General features: G+C 38.8%; 2 protein-coding genes across 3 annotated transcripts; both read left to right on the top strand.

Moving 5' to 3' along the window:
• The first annotated feature begins 8463 nt into the window (after positions 1 to 8463).
• LOC143103179 (interferon a3-like) lies at positions 8464 to 12548 on the top strand. Of its 2 annotated transcripts, XM_076266991.1 has the most exons (6): positions 8464 to 8784; positions 9166 to 9253; positions 9606 to 9692; positions 10906 to 11055; positions 11154 to 11252; positions 11675 to 12548. In XM_076266991.1, exons 2-6 carry the CDS (start codon positions 9206 to 9208, stop codon positions 11768 to 11770), a joined length of 480 nt encoding a protein of 159 aa, XP_076123106.1. In that variant the 5' UTR covers positions 8464 to 8784; positions 9166 to 9205; the 3' UTR covers positions 11771 to 12548. The 2 variants fall into 2 exon arrangements, with proteins under 2 accessions (XP_076123106.1, XP_076123104.1); XM_076266989.1 differs by lacking the exon at positions 8464 to 8784 and having other exon boundaries at positions 8798 to 9253.
• Positions 12549 to 15128: 2580 nt separating this feature from the next.
• LOC143102343 (interferon a3-like) lies at positions 15129 to 19081 on the top strand. The gene is made up of 5 exons (XM_076265871.1): positions 15129 to 15390; positions 16218 to 16295; positions 17861 to 18010; positions 18108 to 18194; positions 18617 to 19081. Exons 1-5 carry the CDS (start codon positions 15346 to 15348, stop codon positions 18710 to 18712), a joined length of 456 nt encoding a protein of 151 aa, XP_076121986.1. The 5' UTR covers positions 15129 to 15345; the 3' UTR covers positions 18713 to 19081.
• The last annotated feature ends 3288 nt before the right edge of the window (positions 19082 to 22369 follow it).

Below are 22369 nucleotides of genomic sequence, written 5' to 3' on the forward strand. Positions count from 1 at the left end.
TGAAAGACAATAAGATACTACTATACGTCAAAGAATGAACAATTGGGGTCGTCCCATAGAAATTATATTTAACCAACCGGCCACTTTGGTATTTCAATATGGTTTTCCCATAGTAAGTGGTTGGATAATGCGACTACGGTCATGAAAATGACAGGAGACAAAATACCTGGTTTCCTGGTTTTCACCACGAGTCGCGGCCAAAAGGTTATGCGTAGGCTATTGGTCAGTTCTTGCATTCTCAGGTAACTGTCTATTAAGACGAAAGCAATGACCTACAATTTCGTTTCATTTGCCAGATTTTCTTTTACATTATGGTCACTTGGTCTGCGGAAATTACAATTGATTGAATTAATTAATGTAATTTAATATTTTCAGCTAAATCTCTCAGCATCCCATCCAGTTGGGACGTGGGTAGCACACGGGGACTCCATGCAGGCTTCAGGAATGCTGCTCTGTAGGCTACCTGCTGCTACTCCTACGCTCCTGTAGAAAGGCATTACCTCACCTCTGTTGTTTCCGCAAATCAGGGAAAAGTTGTCATCTTTCTTTCAGTTTCCTGTTGTCAATTCCTCAGCGCCCAACCACAGAAACAATGGTAGGCATGGGCTAAGTAAGCATGGGCATCCGTCTATTTAAAGCGGACACCAGTGCTTACCTGCAACGTAGCCACAGCTCTGTCTCCGATAACCTATTAAATATAATCAACTGCAAGATAGTTTGACAAGGTCCTTGACATGTCTAGAACACTTTGTTTTGTTGTGGCTTTGTGCCTTTGCCTAATGTGTGATGGGATGACACAATGTGATATATGTCATAGGGTCCTTCGCACAATGAGCGAGCTAGAGAAACTGAAATACCAGGTGAGTGCAACTATACCATACATCTTTAAGTAATTGTCTCTTTGTCATGCAGGACTGTGTTTAGTCAGTAGGCTACATGTTGTCAACATACTGAAATTTCATTTTCTCTCAGGGAAAAGAACTAGAAAGATGTTCAGAGTCAATGGCTGAGAAGAATATTTCAGTGATTCCCCACCTCGAAAAGGTAAATTCACTCGAATGTTCATAACCTTCATGAACCATCATGAACTAAATAACTATTCTATGTGTTGATAGTGAGTTGAAATGATAAACTCCCTTCAATGTTCCCTCTGCAGCAAAACGATCGTATAATAAAATTGACATTTGACCTGACATCAAACCTCTTCCAAAAAAACGTGACCAATTCCAAATGGGACACTAAAGTGTTGCAGGCTGTGCTGGAACTTCTTCGCCCGGCGCACACTGGCATTTCTGTGAGTTCCACCCCAGGGGTTTGATCAGAGCTATCACTACATTATTTTTACAGGCTAAGGTTGGATAATCTGAGCATATTTTGAAACATGTTCTAAACTGTAGGATCCAAGTCCACCCATAGACCTTATTAAGGGGGTCCATGACCATTTTACGCAACTTGAGGATCTTCTCTCACATGAGGTAATGAGCTGTGTTTATGATCGTGACGTGCCCAACTCTGATGATCTAAGCGATTTTAAAGTTACCGCATCATTCGCAAGTTAAAGTGGCTGTGATCTCTTCCAGAACTTCAGTATGTGTGCCTGGGAGACGGTGCGGATGCAGGTGAGGATCACACTGCACAGATTCCTCATTCGTCTCCGCCAGCTCCGAGCCCGAAACCAGGGAAAGAAGGAATAGAGGCTGGACTACTTGTCTCAAATATGGATGTGGAAAATCGCGTGTGTAGTTTATTCCTTAAACTTACATTTGATATTTTTTTCCCCCAAGAGGACCCAAACAAAAATCAACTGTTGCGACCAAAAGTCAATATTAGCCTGCCAGGGTTTCCTTTGCCTATGTTTGGTCGTTCCTTTCTCTGAATTCAAACTGTACAAATGAGTTTGTTTTATGTAGTCTTTATATTAATTTAATATTTATTATTTAAAATGGCATAATAAAGTGGATTATTTGTTAGACAATAGTTTGTGTCTTTTTCGTGTCAATAGAAATAAGTGGTTTGAAAACGTGGAACAAATAGTCAGGGGAGCCTATTTCATAAGTTCGCCCTGGCCATTTTTGACTAGAACAGCCCATTCTCCCTAATTACGCATGGCAATATCTCGCTACCCACAGACGAGGCAAAGCAGTACGAGGATGGTAACTCAGTGTGGCCGTTAGAGAAAGTCCACAATAATCTCCACGCTACAATTAAGTTAAGATGTCACAACTCCGAGCTAAATACAGCTTTCAGATTGAACAAACATTTTAGAGCCTACAAATGTTGAATCGGTGTGTGTGAGGTTTTATTAACTGCAATGCAAAATAAGTCAATATGTGTGTGAGGTTATGCATTGACTGCAATGCAAGACAGGCATTACACTCTGTGCTCCAATAATTCATTAAACAAACAAACATCATTTAATTTCCTGTCAAATCGCTGTGATTAAGTTTTAGCTTACAACTATCCTCATATGCAGCCTGCCTCTTCTTGACTTGGTTTCAGACTTTTTTCCATCTCTCCCGAACTTTTGAAGACACAACTCCTCCAAGATTGCCTCCTCTCCTTCTGACAACCTACCACACTCTTCCCCCTCTTCCCTCCATCTTCCCTCTCTTCTCTATCTTCTCTTCTACCACTTCCTCTATCAATCTTCCCTCTATCTTCTCTTCTACCAACTCCTCCAAACGTCTACTCAGTGCTTGAAGTGGAGAAAAAAGGTGCCTGTGTTACATGGCAACTGGCACCCATGTTGCGTTGGTGACGTTTCACGAGTGATGACGTTTCTTTGACACATGTGGCCGCTTGCAGATTTGTCACTTTCTGATGGAAACTGGAGACGAACAAATACAAATATGCATGACATATATTTAAATGTCAAAATTGTCTGTAGTACGCTACATGCAGCTTTATTTTGATTAAGAGACTGACTCCCCTACTTGGCTCATTCTTGCTATTTATGTCGAGTATTGCCTTGCTTTTTGATAGACTAGTAGGCCTGTTATAATCTTCACAGACTCTTACAATTAGCACAGTGATAAATGGTGAAGTGGCTAAAGCAGGTGACTTGTTATCCCAGTGTTGTAGGTTTGATTTTCTTATGATGTGAGATTGCGGTAGGATGCGAACTCCGAACGCATATCGACGCGCTGCCGTTAAGCCACGAGACAGTTGATAAAAGTTGCGATACTCAGAAATTCGTCCAGACTATATTTTTTCCAACATATATATTTAAAGGTGCTCTAAGCGATGCTGGGTAACGTCACTTCTGTTGACTTTCAAATGAAACAGAGAGCTAGCTCGCTACTTCCTCCCCCTTTATGGCAAGCGATTTTAACATTTTCCCGCTAGACTGGATATGTATTGCAGATATCTGTAATTCAGTTTTGCCTAGTCAAAACGAACATTTTAGATATCCGCAACTGAATTCTTCCTATCCATAATCGTCATTTCAGATATCCACAAAGACATTCTTCCTAGGACAAATGACGCCACATTTGCCATTCATTTCTATGGGGTTTATCATTACGGATATCTACAATTCAGTTGCAGATATCCACTATGTGAATTACGGATATCTGCAATTGAATTGTAGATATCTGTAATTCCAGTTAGAGATATCTACAATTTGATTCTGACTAGTCATAACTCCAGTTGAAGATATCTTTAATTCACTTCAATTCAAGATATCTACATGTTCCTTTTCAGATATCTTGAATTAAGGGCCCTATCATGACATTCTAAAGTGCATCGTCACTCGTCAAAAGTCTATTCAAATTTAGTAGGATGTCCAGTTCACATTGGGAGGGGTTTCGTTCTCAAAAGTGGAGCGCATGGCGTAACAAGGTGTTCCTAGGTCTTTTAATCAGTCATATGGGTGTGTTTGGGGCGTAACATCATTTTAAACCAATGAGAATGACATCTGTCATTCCCTTTAACGGCGCAACACGCGATATGTCAAATAAATGCATCGGTATTTTGGCATTCAACGGCGCATTTGAAGGAGGCTGCTTGCGAGACCGTATGGAATAGTCATTCTTAAACCATGCTTTACTAAAACCTAGCATAGCCTTCACGCATTTGCACTCGTCTATTATTTGAACTCATTGGCAAAGTGAAACTAACTTCACCAAGGAGTCAGTCAACGACAAGACAGTTATATGCAGTTACTTTCACTATTGACTGACAACGGGTTACCATCGAAAACATAGGCTGGAAAAAGCAACACTTACCCTAATGTTGCTCAAATGACTGAATAAAACAACATTTATCCTGCAGAGGAGTTGCTTATACCTCATGACAGTGCGTCTTCAGCTGTGCTCCATACGTGTCTCTCGCCTCTCCCCTAATCACTTTTAACCGTCATTACCAATTTGCAAATGATGGTGAATAACTACTCATCATAAGATGTACAGTATTTCGTAATATCTTTATTCTAATTATGTTTCCCATTGTAATCGTGCAATTTAATGCTTTGCATGGATGTGCGCTGGTGTGCGTTCATGAATGATAGAAGGATGGTGCATGCACCTGCCAATATGACTGTTGACATGCGCTCTTAAAATAGCATATGAACAACTCGCCATTGACTTTTGACCAGGTTTAGGTGGTGTATGATAGCGATTTTTAGACAATGCGCCAGGTCCCTCCCTAGGTTGTTAATTGCCACACCCCTGGGCGCAATGCTTAAAAAATAAAGGTGCAAAATAACGAATTCAACTTCGCGCCGGTGAATAACGAACTTTACGCCATGCGCTGGTGACCGAAAATACAGCCCTAAGTTTTGACTAGGCGAAATGACATTGTAGATATCTGTAAATGGAATTTTGACTAGTCAAAATGACGTTGTAGATATCTCAAACTGGAGTTAGGGATAGTCATAATTTGATTGTAGATATCTATTATCAAGTTATCGATATCTTGAATGATTTTTGATTAGAGATATCTGAAATTGGAGATATCTATAACTTTCATTCTGCCTAGTCAAAATGTAATTATAGATATCTTGAATTAGAGTTTTGACTATGCGAAATTACGTTAGAGATATCTGTATTGCTATGCAAATTAGGCCCGCATCCCACTTTAGGCGGGAGAAGAGCGTGTTGTTGTTCAAATCATCAAATCACATAGCACCTGTTAACTGTTAACTTTGTAATTAGCACCATGTCAGAGCAGCCAGAGGGCGAAGGAGTTTTTAATCGTCTTTTTAATGCTGCAGCCTATGCAAGACAGGAGCTGGCAGCAAGAATTGATGATTCAATGTTGCTTTGATTTTTTCGATTACAGCCAACACCATTATGAAAGGAATTTCCTGTAGCTGGTGCTGGTGAATTTAGTAGCCTAGGCCTACTAATTAATGTAGGCTACGACATTACAGCCTGCTTATTCTTCTTCCATTCATAGAAATAAGGAAATTTCTTCGATTATGTTGGGGAGGGGAAATTAGCTGACAATGTCTAAGTAGATGGGCTAGCCTAGAAATCTAGACGGGCTCTGCTACGGAACTAAAGAGCAACGTCTTGCACAATAATTTGCACTAGTCATAATGACGTTTGAGATATCTTCACCTTTCATTCTGCCTAGTCAAAACTGAATTAAAGATATCTGCAATTGCCATTTAAGATGTGTGACGAGTTGAATGTTGTTTTCAATGACGTGAGGACAGATATCTGTAATTCAGTTTTGCCTAGTCAAAACTAAATTACAGATATCTCTATCTGACGTTTCGACTAGTCACAATTACGTTACAGATATCTTGAATGACAATTCCAACTATCCAAAATGTAATTGCGACTAGTCAGAAAGACGTTGTTGATATCTACAATGTTAATTCCAGATAGTCAAATTTAGCGGGTAAATGATAAAATCGCTTGCCATACCCCCTTCCTCCCGTGCTGCTCCTGTGCAATTGAAAGTCTCCTAAACGCGCATCTTGTCTATGATTTGGTGGAACAGTTTGTTATGTTTTTATGGGCTAGGTTTGCCCAGGTTGTTTTTGTTGCTGTTTTTGGAGCCTGGGCTATCCACAGAGATCGCGATTTGTTACAGTGTATTCAGGACACAGACAGCTAGCGGTTGGTTAGGTGATGTTTGCAGTAAGTGACATGTTTTAGCCTAAAAAACGTGTGGCATCGCTTAGTTAACTTAAGCCGACCATATTGGTCGGCTTAAGTTAACTGTTTTATATGCTTGCAATAGGTTAGGTTTTTGCTGATGACAATGGCAATGACAGCATTAATCACTCGGTTTAAATGAGAAAAATTTCGACATAGGCCTTGACAGAAAATTTCTAGGGGGTGGGAAACGTTGCCACTGTTTCCACCAATTTTAGTTGCAGATGGCTTGCGATATCTTAAAACAGCTTACCACGGAGGCACACTGGCACACACTGCCATGTTATATGCTGGTGTTGGAGTGTTTGGATTCACAGTAAATATAATCAACTGCAAGATAGTTTGACAAGGTCCTTGACATGTCTAGAACACTTTGTTTTGTTGTGGCTTTGTGCCTTTGCCTAATGTGTGATGGGATGACACAATGTGATATATGTCATAGGGTCCGTCGCACAATGAGCGAGCTAGAGAAACTGAAATACCAGGTGAGTGCAACTATACCATACATCTTTAAGTAATTGTCTCTTTGTCATGCAGGACTGTGTTTAGTCAGTAGGCTACATGTTGTCAACATACTGAAATTTCATTTTCTCTCAGGGAAAGGAACTAGAAAGATGTTCAGAGTCAATGGCTGAGAAACGTTGCCACTGTTTCCACCAATTTTAGTTGCAGATGGCTTGCGATATCTTAAAACAGCTTACCACGGAGGCACACTGGCACACACTGCCATGTTATATGCTGGTGTTGGAGTGTTTGGATTCACAGTTGTGGGCTAGTGGGCATTTTAAGATGCGCTGACATTACCTCCAGTCAGACCAGCTTAATTAGCGATAACGTGCTGTGATGATTCTGTAGCCTGTTTGGTGCCTCGATAGAAAGCTGCACAAGTAGAGGCTACGTAAATGGGAACATGTGAGTTTCGCGTAGCGCCACATTATGGTGTCAGTGACCAATAGTCTTCAGCAGGAAGCATCAAAGATAAATCACACCGCATCTCATGACTGTTTTAAAATGGATATACACTGATTTCTGAAGCGTCAAGACAGCATCCCCCCTACTGATTATGCCAGCCATGCCGCTGAAAAGCAGAACAGCTTTGTGGTGCCCCCCCCCCCCCAAAAAAAAAAAACGATTTTAAAATATTTTACTTTAAAATATTGATTTCTTAAGAAATACTACTAATTTGATGCAGTTTAACTCATTTATAAATGGTGCGCTGTCACTTTAAGAGACTCTCATAATTATATTTATGCCAGCTCCATTCAAATATAAGCCTATGGCTAGTCCATAAACTCTAACGTTTGTGCCACATTTAGCACAATATTAGCAATAGGCATGATATTAAGTTGGTATAAAAAGCTAGCTATACATTTTCTGTTTGCAATTAAGTGATATATGAGCCTGATAGCTACCTATCTGAGTGGTCGGCATATAGGCTACTGGCCTTCATGTAAATGCTTAGTTTAAGGGAAACGAATTATTGAAGACTTCAAGACTCACCAGTCCCATTACACAAAGGCAAAGACCACATTATATTTTGGTCCATTTACAATGTGTCTCCTGGGTAACATAGGTACAGTTGGTAATTTTTTCAGATTTTTTTAAGACCTAAGTGCGTGCCCTGGTTGAATTGACGTGGGATGACTCTGCTCATATTTCAATATTATCAAAGGTACAGTATTTGTATTTGTAGTATTTGTGGTAGAGTAGTAATAGACACAAGTTTCCAAAAATATTAATACTCAAGGAAAGTAGGCCTAGGCTACAGACAGGGATGGATTACTGCATGGGCCTACCGGGCCCAGGCCCAGGGGCCCAAGGGGTCAGGGGGCCCTGAAGCCTAAGCCTTTGCATGGAATCATTGCCTCAATATCAACAAATCAGGATGTAGGCTATGAATCTGATTGAATTTAGTATTGGCCATCCCCAAAATGCACCAGAATACAGGAAATCTCATCAAACAAATAAAAAAATGTCTGGGGGAGGACCCCCAAACCCCCCCTCCCACATATACAACAATAAGTGTGGGGGGGGTCCTTAATACATATGGGCCCAGGGGCCCGAAAGTTCATAATCCGCCCATGGCTACAGATACTCGTAGCCTAGTCAAGTAAATGTGCTTAGTTACTGTCCAGCCCTGTTAGCCTATGAGGTAGCAAGAATAGGCCAACCCATCACACAAGCAACAACAGCAGCAGCAGGACAATCATCGATTATTTGTAGGCTATAGTTAAGATGGAAGCAGTCATTTCACTTCACTTTCACAAATGGGTCCGTATTGTAGTATGACATTCTATATAGGCTTAAATATATGCAATTTTGCATCATTGCATCATTTTAGGCTGACATCATTCCAAATGAAAGTGAGAAAGTGAAATCAGCACGCCCAACTAAAGCCGACCCTTCATTTTTCATTTACAACGTCAGCGCAGCGCAGCGGGTACACGCAACTCTTCGCTACGCCACTTGACAATATTCGAAATCGACGAGAATGACAAAACAACTAAAAAGAGACTTTAAATGTCGTTCAACGTGCCGCTATTTGATTGGTTTTCCTACTTTAAAACCAAATGTAAGATTTCTTCACTGTGGGCTACATATTCGAAAGCAAGTAGCACGCGAAGACGAGAAAATTGAAGACAAGAAGAGGGAGGAAGAAGGCCTTCTACTACACAAGGTAAAATACAACATGTCACTTGTCAGCGAAATGTGACCACAAAGTAGCCTGAGCTAAACTAATTCACTTAGTAAAAAGTATACTAAACTTTCTAAGTTTGAAGATAATAAGTTTATAAGTGTGTCGACCACATAGGTTGTTCATTGCGTTGAGTGGGAGAGGGCATTGAAAGGGAAAGTGAAGTCCCGTATATCTTGCTTCTGGAGTATTGGGGAATTCTGCAGTCGTTTTCCCTTTCCATACTTCTAGGCTATTATAGTAGCCAACTCAACTGCAAGATGTTTTACTCAAAGAAATCATTGGATCCTTTGCAACGAAGCATTGACTTTCCCTCAGCAAAATGCATATCAAATATACATGGATTTGTTTTTTGCTTCTTAGCTTCACTGAAAACGCGCGCTGTGCCTGTAGATGGCTCCAAATGTACGAACGCTATAATGCGGAATGCTTCAGACTATTGAAAGATATGGTAAGTAGGCCAAAGATGTTACAGTAACTGTAATTGCTTGGTTAAAGCCGCTTCAACTTAGTAACTGCCATTTTGCGTCTAAGCTGTTCAGTGTTGCAATGCAACTAGTCAAGGTGCAGTCCTAAATTAGCACTGTCTGTATTCCTAGTGCACAATTCATGTTTTTGGGAAATGTTTACAGAGTACACTGGTAACAGATATTTTACTATGAGGCTTTGTGAAACATTTGGCAAATAGAGCACCACATGCTTCTGTTTGAGTATTTGACTGTAGAATCAATTGACTTTGACTGTTGTACAAGTGTGTAAATGTGCCCCCCCCCCCCCCCCCCCCCTCTTTGTCTTACATGAAGGGAGGAGATTTCAAATCAGACGGAGTGCTCAGAATTCCAGATACGCAGAATATTTCAGCCCTATACCGCTCTGTGAACAGTGCCACGGTAATTCCTTTTTCTTTTCTTAGTTTACCCTCATTGCAGTATCCCTATTTGCTTCTCTTGTGATTTGTCTTGTGCATTCATAGGGTGGCTTTGAGCTGCTGTCCAAAGCTTTTCTGAGTAGCAGTTAGATCTATTGGACTTACAGTTCTCAGGCATGGGCCAAGTCATTTAGGATTTGAAAATAGATAATTAAATATAACAACTTTGTATATCAACTGATAATTTCAGGCACAGACAGAACTGTTTCCAAAAAGTTGAGACATTTACATTTTACACAGCATATATAGCCTAGCAAATCTCGTAAACTTACATTTAGCTGCAAAAAGGACAAACAGTATATTAATGTTGAAAAAATGTTACTCTTTCGTGGTAAATATAAACTCCTTTTACTGCATTAAAACAGACCTGAGCCTGTGAATAAAATAATTTTCCAATAACCATTGTCTGTGAGCACAGTTTGATGCTCCATCTACAAATGCTTTTTGGTTAAAACACCACCATACAAAGAAGAACCTGTAGATCCAGACATAGCTCTGTAACATGGGCTGAGGCAAAGTGTAAAACTGTCCTGATTACACCAATCAAAATGTGTAAATGATTTTGGAAATCATAGACTTTGCACCCTCCAGGTTAAAGATGAGAGGGTCCATACAAATTGTTATTAGCACACATTTCAAATGCAAGCATCTATGATGGTGTGGGGGTGCATTATTGCCTTTGGCATTGACAGCTGGCACATCTGGAAAGGCATAATTAATGCTGAATGATGTATACAGTTTTTCAGAAAAACAACGCCAAAATGCATTGTTTTTACATGCTATTAGTTAACAGTTAAGTTCCATAGTAGAAGGGTCTAGGTGCTAAACATGGCCTGCCTGCAGTCCAGACATGTCACAAATATAAGGTTTACATGATTTGCAGATCATAGCATTCTGCTTGTATTTACATTTCACACAACGTCCTAAGTTGTTTTGGAAACGGGGTTGTAAGATAATTATTTGACCTTCACAGCATGATGTATAAAAGTGTGTACTTTCCTCTACATAATTTAATACATTCACAAGAAGCTCTTCAAGTTAAACATGCTTCCTTACAAATAGTTACTAGTCATGGCAAAGAGCTATTGGGAAGGCCTTTCCTTATTCATCATGAACGACCAACAAGAATGAACCAACAAGTGTTGTTGTTGATGTTGTTTCTTCTGTCCTTTTAGGCTGATGACAAGATCACATTCCTGCATGTGGCCACAAAGCAGATAGTGAGGCTGTTGAACAATTCAAATGTGACCAACACTTGGGATAGGACGAAACTGGACAACCTGCTCAACGTTCTCAACCAGCAGTCTACCAACCTTGGAGATTGTGTGAGTTTACTTAAGATGAACAGCCACAGAGTCACGATGCATGAACCATTTTGTTTCAAATAAATACTTTATTGAAGTCTATGTTCTGTATTTTACAGGCTGCACAAACGACGACAAGCACTGAATGGCCTGGATACCTAAAAGACCTGAGGAAACACTTCCATAGCCTGAAGAAATTCCTTCGTTCAAAACCAATGGTAAATAGTACTTTATTTTAACTCGCTCTCGTTTTAGTCATTCTTCGTTATACAATGATTGATGGACAGATGGTTGAATGACAGAAAATTAGGAATCTGTCATGAAGCTTACAGTCTGAGAGTGAAGAATCCAGTCCAAACTCATATTGACTCAATTATGGATTAGTATAATTGTGAACACTGAACTGAAGCTTGTTGGTGGATGTTGCCTGTAAATAATCTTGCCTGAAAATGTTGCCTGTAAATAATCTTGCCTATAAAGAGCCTTTATTAGAAAACATATGGCGTAAATGTTGAGTTGGGGTGAACAGATTCTGTTTTGACTCAATGTGCAGCAAATATGTCTGAGTTGTCCATGCAGTGTTTCTATACTGAACATTGTGCACTACGCTGAATAACGCATTTTCTTTCTCTTGTTTTAGAAATACAGCAAGCAGTCATGGGAGCAGATCAAGAAAGAAGTTGAACGTCATCTACACCGACTGCTGTACCTAGCCAACACCATGGTGGAGTACTGAAGAGGCCATGGCACACATTGGATTTAGTATTTTCATTTGGTTTGGGGATATTTAACTCCCCACAAAAAGACACACATTCTGAATTCCAAACATTCATTCAAGCCATCAGTGGACAAGCTTCTTAGACCATGCATTGAGAGCAAACTATTTATTGTATTTATTTATTTTAATTTTATAATGTATTTATTGATAAGCTGTATTTATTTTTGTACTTGAGAAATGCCTGTTTAATGTAGATCATTAAACTCTTTATGATGTAATTCTGTACTTTGTACTTAACCAGAGACTTTCTATTGAGGAGACACAGCACTCAAAAAATCCTCCATAGAAATGCATGGGGTTAGTTTGTAACGCCAATATGGCAGTTGTCTATACGCATATCACACCCCTTCCGCTGCAAAACGTCGATATGTGAATACATTGAGCCAGTTGAACGTCATCTACACCGACTGCTGTACCTAGCCAACACCATGGTGGAGTACTGAGGCGGCCATGGCACACATTGGATTTAGCATTTTCATTTGGTTTTAGGATATTTAACTCCCCACACGATGACATGGTGGTGGTCCGTCGTGGTTAACAATGAATATTCTTTGTTGACGTCCTGCATTTTGCATTCCCAACATTCACATTCTGTATTCCGAGCATTCGACAAACCCATCAATGGACAAATAGCCGATATGCTTCTTAGACCATGCATTGAGAACAAACTTATTGTATTTATTTATTTATTTTAATTTTATAATGTATTTATTGATAAGCTGTATTTATTTTTGTACTTGAGAAATGCCTGTTTTATGTAGATCATTAAACTCTTTATGATGTAATTCTGTACTTTGTACTTAAACTCTATAATAAGCAGGTGGATTACTGATGATATAAATTATCCAAAATACTAAAACTGATAATATAGATGAGATGTATTAATTAAGCTTAAAGCTAAGCCAAAAATGTCAACATTTTACCAGAAATGTAGATTTTAACAAAACATTATTCTTATCTGAACATTGAGTCATATGAAGGACATGTTTAAGAAACACCAATTGTGCCACTTCAGGATATTTTTAGAATAAGATTTTAGACCCTTAAAATATAGCAATATAGCTCTATATAAAATATAGAGTTGGAATGATTTCCTAATGCATTTCTGTGACACAAATAGCATTTTTTTATTGATCACATGTCCCTGATAGTATCTAACATTGTAATTCCATAACAATTTTTTTTTTTTTTACTGACAAACCGTGGATAATAAGCACATGATAACCATCAGGCACTTCTATCGTTGCAAACGAAATTACCTGTACAAAGGAGAACTTTACAAACAAACACTTAATGGTGGATATACTACCTTCATTTACACCGTTGATTAAATGAATTAATCAATATTTTCTCAAATAGTAATTTTTTATTTCATAATCGGGGATGTAGTGGAGGCTAAACGCATGTAAACGCCGTTTACGCACCTCCTGAAATTCGGAATTTACACACCTCTAAATTGCGTTTATCCACTTATTGTGAATAGCATACCGTTTATGAACAATTCTAAATTAAGCTTATGTTGTTTTACAATTGTCTATAGTTTCTTATACGGCTACTTGCCAAAACGTGGGCCAGGTGCAACAATATGTAAGGCATAATGTATAGAACGCCGGTCATTATGGGGAAAATAAGTCCCGACAGGGCGAACCGGACCCCGACGCGCCAGCGGAGGGGTCTTGTTTCGCCCTGAAGGGGCTTATTTTCCCTTATTATACGGCTCTTCACAATGCAAGTAGAATGCTTACATATTGTTGCACCTGGCCCGCGCAACACAGTTTATCCTTTGCGCTGCATTATAGTGTCAGTGACCAATATTCTTCAGCAGGAAGCATCAAAGATTAATCGCACCGCATCTCATGAGTTTTAAAATGCATACACTGATTTCTGATGTGTCAAGACAGCATCCCTCCTACTGATTATGCCAGCCGTGCTGCTGCTGACTATTTTGGTGCCCAAAACAGCTTTGTGGTGCCCCCCCCCCCCCCAAAATATATATATATATATATATATATATATATATATATATATATATATATATATATATATATTGTAATAGGCTATATATTATTTAAATGATAATAATGACATTTCACTTTAAAATATTGATCTCTTAAGAAATACTACTAATTTGATGCAGTTTAACTCATTTTTAAATGGTGCGCTGTCACTTTAAGAGTGTACACAACTCTCATAATGATATTTCTGCCATCTCCATTCAAATATAAGCCTATGGCTAGTCCACAAACTCTAACATTGTTTGTACCACATTTAGCACAATATTAGCAATAGGCATGATAACAACTAGCTAGACATTTTCTGTTTGCAATTAAGTGATATATGAGCCTATCTGAGTGGAATGTGTTTCAATCGGCATATAGGCTACTGTGCTTCATGTAAATGCTTAGTTTAAGGGAAACTAATTATTGAAGACTTCAAGACTCACCAGTCCCATTCAGGGATGGATTACTGCACGGGCACGGGCACGAGGACCCCCAAACCCCCCCTCCCACATATACAACCATAAGTGGGGGGCCCTTAATACATCTGGGCCCAGGTGCCCGGAAGCTCATAATCCGCCCATGGTCCCATTACGCAAAGGCAAAGACCACATTATATTTTTGTCCATTTACAATGTGTCTCCTGGGTAACATAGGTACAGTTCATATTTTTTTCAGAATTGTTTGAGACCTAAGTGCGTGGGCCCTGGTTGAATTGATGCGGAATGACCTGCTCATATTTCAATGGAGTCAAAGGTACATTTGTATTTGTATACAGTATTTGTGGTAGAGTAGTAATAGACATAAGTTTCCAAAAATATTAATACTCAAGTAAAGTAGGCTACAGATACTCGAAAAGCAGCCCAAGTAGCCTATAGTAGCCTAGTCAAGTAAATGTGCTTAGTTACTGTAAGCCTATGAGGTAGCAAGAAATAGGCCAACCCATCACAAACAACAGCAGCAGCAGGACAATCATCAATTATTTGTATTGTTAAGATGGAAGCAGTCATTTCACTTAACTTTCACAAATGCATTGTAGTATGACATTCTATATAGGCTTATGGCCACCTTACACCAAACAACTTTGACAGGATTTGGGAAAGATTCTTGAAAGATTGTAGTCTTTTAACTAATTCAAGCTTTCCTCAAAAGACTCCAATCTTTCAAGAATCTTTCCCAAATCTTGTCAAAGTTGTTTGGTGTAAGGAGGCCATTAAATATATGCAATTTTGCATCATTGCATCATTTTAGGCTGACATCATTCCAAATGAAAGTGAGAAAGTGAAATAGGCACGCCCAAAGCCGACCCTTCATTTTTCATTTACGACGTCAGCGCAGCGGGTAGCCTACACGCAACTCTTCGCTACGCCATTTGACAATATTCAAAATAGACGAGAATGACCAAACAACTAAAAAGAGACTTTAAATGTCGTTCAACATGCCGCTATTGGATTGGTTTTCCTATTTTACAACCAAATAAGATTTCTTCACTGTGGGCTACATATTCGAAAGCGAGTAGCACGCGAAGACGAGAAAATGGAAGACAAGAAGAGGGAAGAAGAAGAAAGCCTACTACACAAGGTAAGATACAACATGTCACTTGTCAGCGAAATGTGACCACAAAGTAGCCTGAGCTAAACTAATCCACTTAGTAAAAAGTATAATAAACTTTTGAAGATAATAGGTTTATAAGTTTGTCGACCACATAGTTAAGAGAGGGCATTGAAAGGGAAAGTGAAGTCCCGTGTATCCTTGCTTCTGGAGTATTGGGGAATTCTGCAGTCGTTTTCCCTTTCCATACTTCTAGGCTATTAAAGTAGCCAACTCAACTGCAAGATGTTTTACTCAAAGAAATCATCGGATCCTTTGCAACGAAGCATTGACTCTCCCTCAGCAAAATGCATATCAAATATACATGGATTTGGTTTTTGCTTCTTAGCTTCACTGAAAGCGCACAGGGTGCCTGTAGATGGCTCCAAATGTACGAACGCTATAATGCAGAATGCTTCAGACTATTGAAAGACATGGTAAGTATGCGTTCTATATCGCCGTGTTATATGCTCACCATAGATGCTACAATTGAAGTAATTGCAGTTACTTGGTTAATACAAATTCGCTTCAACTTAGTAACTGGCATTTTGCGTCTAGGCTGTTTAGAGTGTTGCAATGCAATTAGCCACGGTGCAGTCCTAATTCATTATCACTGCCTGTTTTTCTAGTGCACAATTACATTTTTAGGAAATGTTTACAGAGTGCACTGGTAAGAGATTGTTCACTATGAATCTTTGTGAAACATTTGGCAATTAAAGCACCTGCTTCTGTTGTTTGAGTATTTGACTGTAATTGACTTTGACTGTTGTACAAGTGTGTAAATATGTTTTTTTTCTTCTTCTTTGTCTTACATGAAGGGAGGAGATTTCGAATCAGACGGAGTGCCTTTCAACGGTGGACTTTCAGCCCTATACCGCTCTGTGAACAGTGCTATGGTAAGACCCCCTTCCCTTTTAGTTTACTCCCATTGAAGTATCCCCATTTGCTTCTCTTGCAATTTGCCTTGTGCATTCATAGGGTGGCTTTCTGGAGTCACACTATTACGGAACCCTGGAGGGTAAATTGTGCGCGCATTTTATTAAATCGTGCACATGTTTTACTAAATAGTGTGTTCATTTTACTAAACTGCTCTCAATTTATTAAATCTTGCACACATTTTGCTAAATCATGCGCACATTTTACTAAATAGTGCGCTCATGTTGCTAAATGGTAGCCTGACGAGCCAGACCCACATTAAAATGTAGGGTCTGGGCAGTCACCGTTCGCAGTGCTCAGTCCGAGGGGCGGGATAATCAGTTGTCTTTCAAATTCCCTCTGCACACAATAGGACAGCGGCAGCGCTATGAGTCCCATGCGTTTCCCACCAGCAGAGCTAGTTGGCTAGTTCAAACGTTTGCCAAAAGCTTAACTCGTGTCACACTGTTCGCCAACAGCAACATCCATCTTATTTGTTTTCAAGTAGCAGGGAATTCAAGCCAAACTGTTGCAAATCTGCCATCAATAATTATGTTAAGCCCACCTAACGACTCTATACACGATTTCATTAGCCTGATTGAGTTTCGATTTCTGGAGCTCACAAGCCAACGGAGAGTTGCTAGACTAGCCCTGGCAGCAAATGTAATTTGCTGCCGCTAGGGGCGCGTCTAGATTTCTAGGCTAGCTAAATGGTGCTCCCATTTTACTTTTTGTAAAATGAGCACACAATTTACTTAATCATGCACACAATTTACTAAATGTCTTGCAATGACACCTCCTGGGCTCCGTGACCTGATCAATAGAAAAGTCCTGAGTTCTGTCCAAAGCTTTAGAGAGTAGAAGTTAGATCTAGTTGACTCCAAGTTCTCAGGCAGGTCAAGTCATTTAGAATTTGAAGATAGTCCACCTCTGAAATAGATAATTAAATATAACAACTTTGTATATCAACTGATGATTTCAGGACAGACAGAACCATTTCCAAAAAGTTTAGACTTTTTAATTTACATTTTACACAGCATATAATAGCCTTTTCTGCAAATCTCGTAAACCTACATAGATGCAAAAAGGGCATAGACATCAAATGTTTAAACAAATTTGACTTTCATGGTAAATATACTCATTTTACTGTTTTAAAAACAGACCTGAGTCTGTGAATAAAATTATTTTATGGGCTCAGGAGAACTTCTGATAACCGATACCTGTCTGCGGTCCAGATCTGTCACAAATATAAGGCTTACATGATTTGCAGATTATAGCATTCTGCTTGTATTTACATTTCACACAACGTCCCAAGTTATTTTGGAAATGGGGTTGTAAGAGAATTATTTGGCCTTCACATCATGATGTAAATGTGTACTTTCCTCTACATAATTTAATACTCACAAGAAGCTCTTCAAGGTAAACATGCTCCCTTAGTTACCAGTTATGGCAAATAGCTATTGGGAAGGCCTTTCCTTATTCATCATGAACGACCAACAAGAATGAAAGTGTTGTTGTTGATGTTGTTTCTTCTCTGTCCTTTTAGGCTGATGACAAGATCACATTTCTGCATGTGGCCACAAAACAGATAGTGAGGCTGTTGAACAATTCAAATGTGACCAACACTTGGGATAAGACGAAACTGGACAACCTGCTCAACGTTCTCAACCAGCAGTCTACCAACCTTGGAGATTGTGTGAGTTTACTTAAGATGAACAGCCACAGAGTCATGATGCATGAACCATTTTGTTTCAAAGAAATACTTTATTGAATTCAATTTTCTATATTTACAGGCTGCACAAGTGCCGACAAGAAGGTCTAAATACAGAAAACAACTGAAGAAACACTTCCGTAGCCTGAAGAAGTTCCTGATAGAAATGGTAAATTACTTTATTTTAAGTTGCTCTCCTTTTAATCATTCTTCATAATTCTCAATGATTGATAAACAGATGGTTGAATGACAGAAAATTAGGAATCTGTCATGAAGCTTACAGTTTGAGAGTGAAGAATCCAGTCCAAACTCCTATTGACCCAGTTATGGATTAGTATAGGTGTGAACACTGAACTGAAGCTTGTTGGTTGATGTTGCCTGTAAATAATCTTGTGTGAAAATGTTGCCTGTAAATAATCTTGCCTATAAAGAGCCTTTATTAGAAAACATATGGCGTAAATGTTGAGTCGGGGTGAACAGATTCTGTTTTGACTCAATGTGCGGCAAATATGTCTGAGTTGTTCATGCAGTGTTTCTATACTGAACATTGTGCACTACGCTGAATAACGCATTTTCTTTCTCTTGTTTTAGAAATACAGCAAGCAGTCATGGGAGCAGATCAAGAAAGAAGTTAAACGTCATCTACACCGACTGCTGTACCTAGCCAACACCATGGTGGAGTACTGAAGAGGCCATGGCACACATTGGATTTAGTATTTTCATTTGGTCTGGGGATATTTAACTCCCCACAAAAAGACATGGTGGTGGTCCATCGTGGTTGACAATGAATTTTCACTGTTGACCCCCTGTATTCTGCATTCCTAACATTCACATTCTGCATTCCGAACATTCAATGAAGCCATCAATGGACAAGCTTCTTAGACCATGCATTGAGAACAAACTATTTATTGTATTTATTTATTTTAATTTTATAATGTATTTATTGATAAGCTGTATTTATTTTTGTACTTGAGAAATGCCTGTTTAATGTAGATCATTAAACTCTTTATGATGTAATTCTGTACTTTGTACTTAACCAGAGACTTTCTAATGAGGAGACACAGCACTCAAAAAATCCTCCATAGAAATGCATGGGGTTAGTTTGTAACGCCAATATGGCGACATGTTAATCGAGCCAATCGTGTGTTGTGATCTCGCCGCTGGAGCAAGATTGGTGTCGTGAAGCCTTGCGCACGTGCATATCTGCCGAAATAGATGCCCGATAAGTGCCCAAAAAGCAGGTGGATTACTGATGATATAAATCATCAAAAATACTAAAACGGATAATATAGATGAAATGTATTAATTAATCTTATAGCTAAGCCTAAAATTAGGACATTACTAGAAACGTACACTTTAACAAAAATGATTCTTATGTGAGCGTTCATAGGACATGTTTAACCATGAGAAAAAACTATGGTGCCACCTCAGGATATTTTTATGCTTGAATAACATTTTAGACTCATTTAACCCTTAAAATGTCAGATATATAAATTGGAATGTTTTCTTAACAAATTTTTGTGACCCAAATAGCATTTTCTTGTTGATCACATGTCCCCGATTGTACCTAACATAGTCTTGTAATTCCCATAACAAATATAAAAAATGTTAGACAAACCGTGGATGATAAGCACATAGTAACCATCACTCCTATTGTTGCAAACAAAATCACCTTTACAAACACTTATTGGTGGATATACAGTGCCTATAAAAAGTATTCACCCCCTTGGATATCTCCCCTTTTACTGCTTTTAAAAACAGATTCTTGATCAATTTAATTTAGCCTTTTTTACAATAATGTTCAAAAATCCCCTCTTGAATGTCAAAGTAAAAGCAAATTTCTACAAAGTACTGTTATATAATTTAAAATATATAATGTAAAATAAGCGATTGCATAAATATTCATCCCCCTTAATCTGACTGACTTAAATCAACAGAGGTCCAGCCAATTGGTGCTAGTCTCACAATTAGTGAAATGGAAATCGCCTCAGTGCAGTGAATGCGTATAGTATAGTAATATACCTGTGTCTGGAAGGTCCAGTCATTGTTCAATCAGTATTTCTTTCTACAAAGCAAAGAATCTACAATCTGATCGGATTTCTGCAATCGGATTGGATCAAATCTTGAAAATGGGTTGTTCAAAGAGAGAAAATGATCCTGAAATTGGATTGGATCACAGAATCTAATCATGGTTTCCTGGATAAAATCTTCACTTTGTGGTGTTCAAAACTTATGAGTTGTATTGGGATAAATTTGATCCAAAATAATAGGATTACTCTGATCCCAAAAGAAGTGTGGATTCAGGGTGGATTTCAGGCACAAAATGTAATAAAACATTAAAGTTGGTCAAATAATACTGCATTTTTATCATGCATTTGCACTTGATTTATTTCATTGTTACAGTAATAGGAGACAATGTATGATTGTTTGTATTGATTTATTTGTTGTGGATAAGATGATGGGTCTGAGGGGAAACCAACATGTTTGTATTGTTTTATTGTGGCATTTTCTCTCTTTAGATAAAACAATCAAAGCTACCCCATGCCACCTACAGTACTCTAACTGTTATTCCTTACCTAGCCACTAGGCTAGATTGTGATATGTAGTATATAAAACTACAGGTAATCCGGATTTTGTAATCCTGAAAAGGTTGTATCTGGATCAGTTTGATCCAATCCCAAATTGCTTTGAAAAAATGACATGAAAGTAAAATGGATTACCTGATCCTGGATTGTAAAACATGGGATGTCCAAATCCGGATTGTTCTGATCCAGATTCAACTTTTTGAACAACTGGGCCCAGGGGTTCAGTGAAATCCATCAAGGAATGTAAGGAATATGGCAAATCTGCCTAGAGCAGGCCATCACCACAAACTGAGTGACCGTTGAAGAAGAATACTGGTGGGGGAGGCCACCAAGGCACCTATGACAACTCTGAAGGAGTTAAAAGCTTCAGAGTTCAGAGAGATTTATTCATCACATATAGTTATATTAGTATATAACAAACAGTGAAATGTATGTCTGGTTAGCTTCATGACTGTGTAAAGTACAAATAATCTAAGTAAACAGATAAGATTAAAAGCAGAAGTTAATAATAAATTATTCAAAATAATAGAATAATAAAGTGACATGAATAATAATATTAATAATAAATAACAATAATGTTATTAAAATGGGATGGAGTCCATGGTATTCATAAGAGTTGGCATGTCCATGTTGAGGAGTCTAATGGTCTGAGGGAAATAGCTTTTACTTAGTCTCTCAGTTTTGGCCTTCAAACTGCAGAAGCGCTTGCCTGACTTCAACAAACTGAACAGACAGTTATTGGGATGGGTGGAGTCCTTTACGATTGTATGTATCTATCTGATGTATATATCATGCAGGGAGGAGAGAGAAGTCCTAGAGATGCGCTCGGCTGAGAGCACCACTCTGCAAGGCATTGCGGTCTTTCTCAGTGCAGTTGGCATACCACACAGTGATGCACTGCGTCAGTATACTCTCTATGATCCCTGTGTAAAATGTTTTTAAAATCACTGGGGGGAACCTGAATTTCTAGAGTTGTCTTAGATGATTTAGCAGTTGAGATTGGAGAAACTCTGCATACAACTATTGTCCAAGCTCTTCACCAGTCAAAGCTCTATAGGTGAGTGGCAAAGTTCTTATTAAATCCCGACTAAAGTTCGCCCAAAGACATGTGGGGGATTCCACGGTCAAATGGAATACGGTTCTTTGGTCTGATGAGACCAAAATTGAGGTTTTTGGCCATCATACTAGATGTTTGGCGGACACCAAACACTGCACATCACCACAAATGCACCATCCCTAATTTGAAGCATGGTGATGGTAGCATCATGTTGTGGGGATATTTCTCGACAGCAGGCCCTGGAAGACTGGTAAAGGTAAAGGTAAGATGAATTCTGCAAAACTTATGGAAATCCTGGAGGACAATCTGATTCAGTCTGCAATAGAACTACAACTTGGGAGAAGATTTACTTTCCAGCAAGACAATGAACTGAAGCATACAGCGAAAACTACACAGAAATGGTTTAAAGACAACAAGATGAATGTTCTGGAGTGGCCGAGTCAAAGCCCAGACCCTAAATCTGTGGCTGGACTTGATAAGGGCTATTCACATCCGATCCCCTTACAACCTGACAGAGCTTGAGCAGTTTTGCAAAGAAAAATGGAGTACAATAGCAGTATCCAGATGTGTATGAAGGTATATTGGGTGCAAAAGTGGCGAGCACATTTAACTGCAGATTTTGCATGTGCACACTAAAGTCGTAAATGTGTAACAGTAAAGTTGAAGTTGTACATATTTTTTTATATCTTGTTAACACAAAAT

The sequence above is a fragment of the Alosa pseudoharengus genome, unplaced genomic scaffold, assembly GCF_046254945.1.
Source record: "Alosa pseudoharengus isolate Yale_2024_CS ecotype anadromous, Long Island Sound unplaced genomic scaffold, YU_APseudo_1.1 YU_APseudo_1.1_scf_4, whole genome shotgun sequence".
Classification (NCBI taxonomy): Eukaryota; Metazoa; Chordata; class Actinopteri; order Clupeiformes; family Clupeidae; genus Alosa; species Alosa pseudoharengus.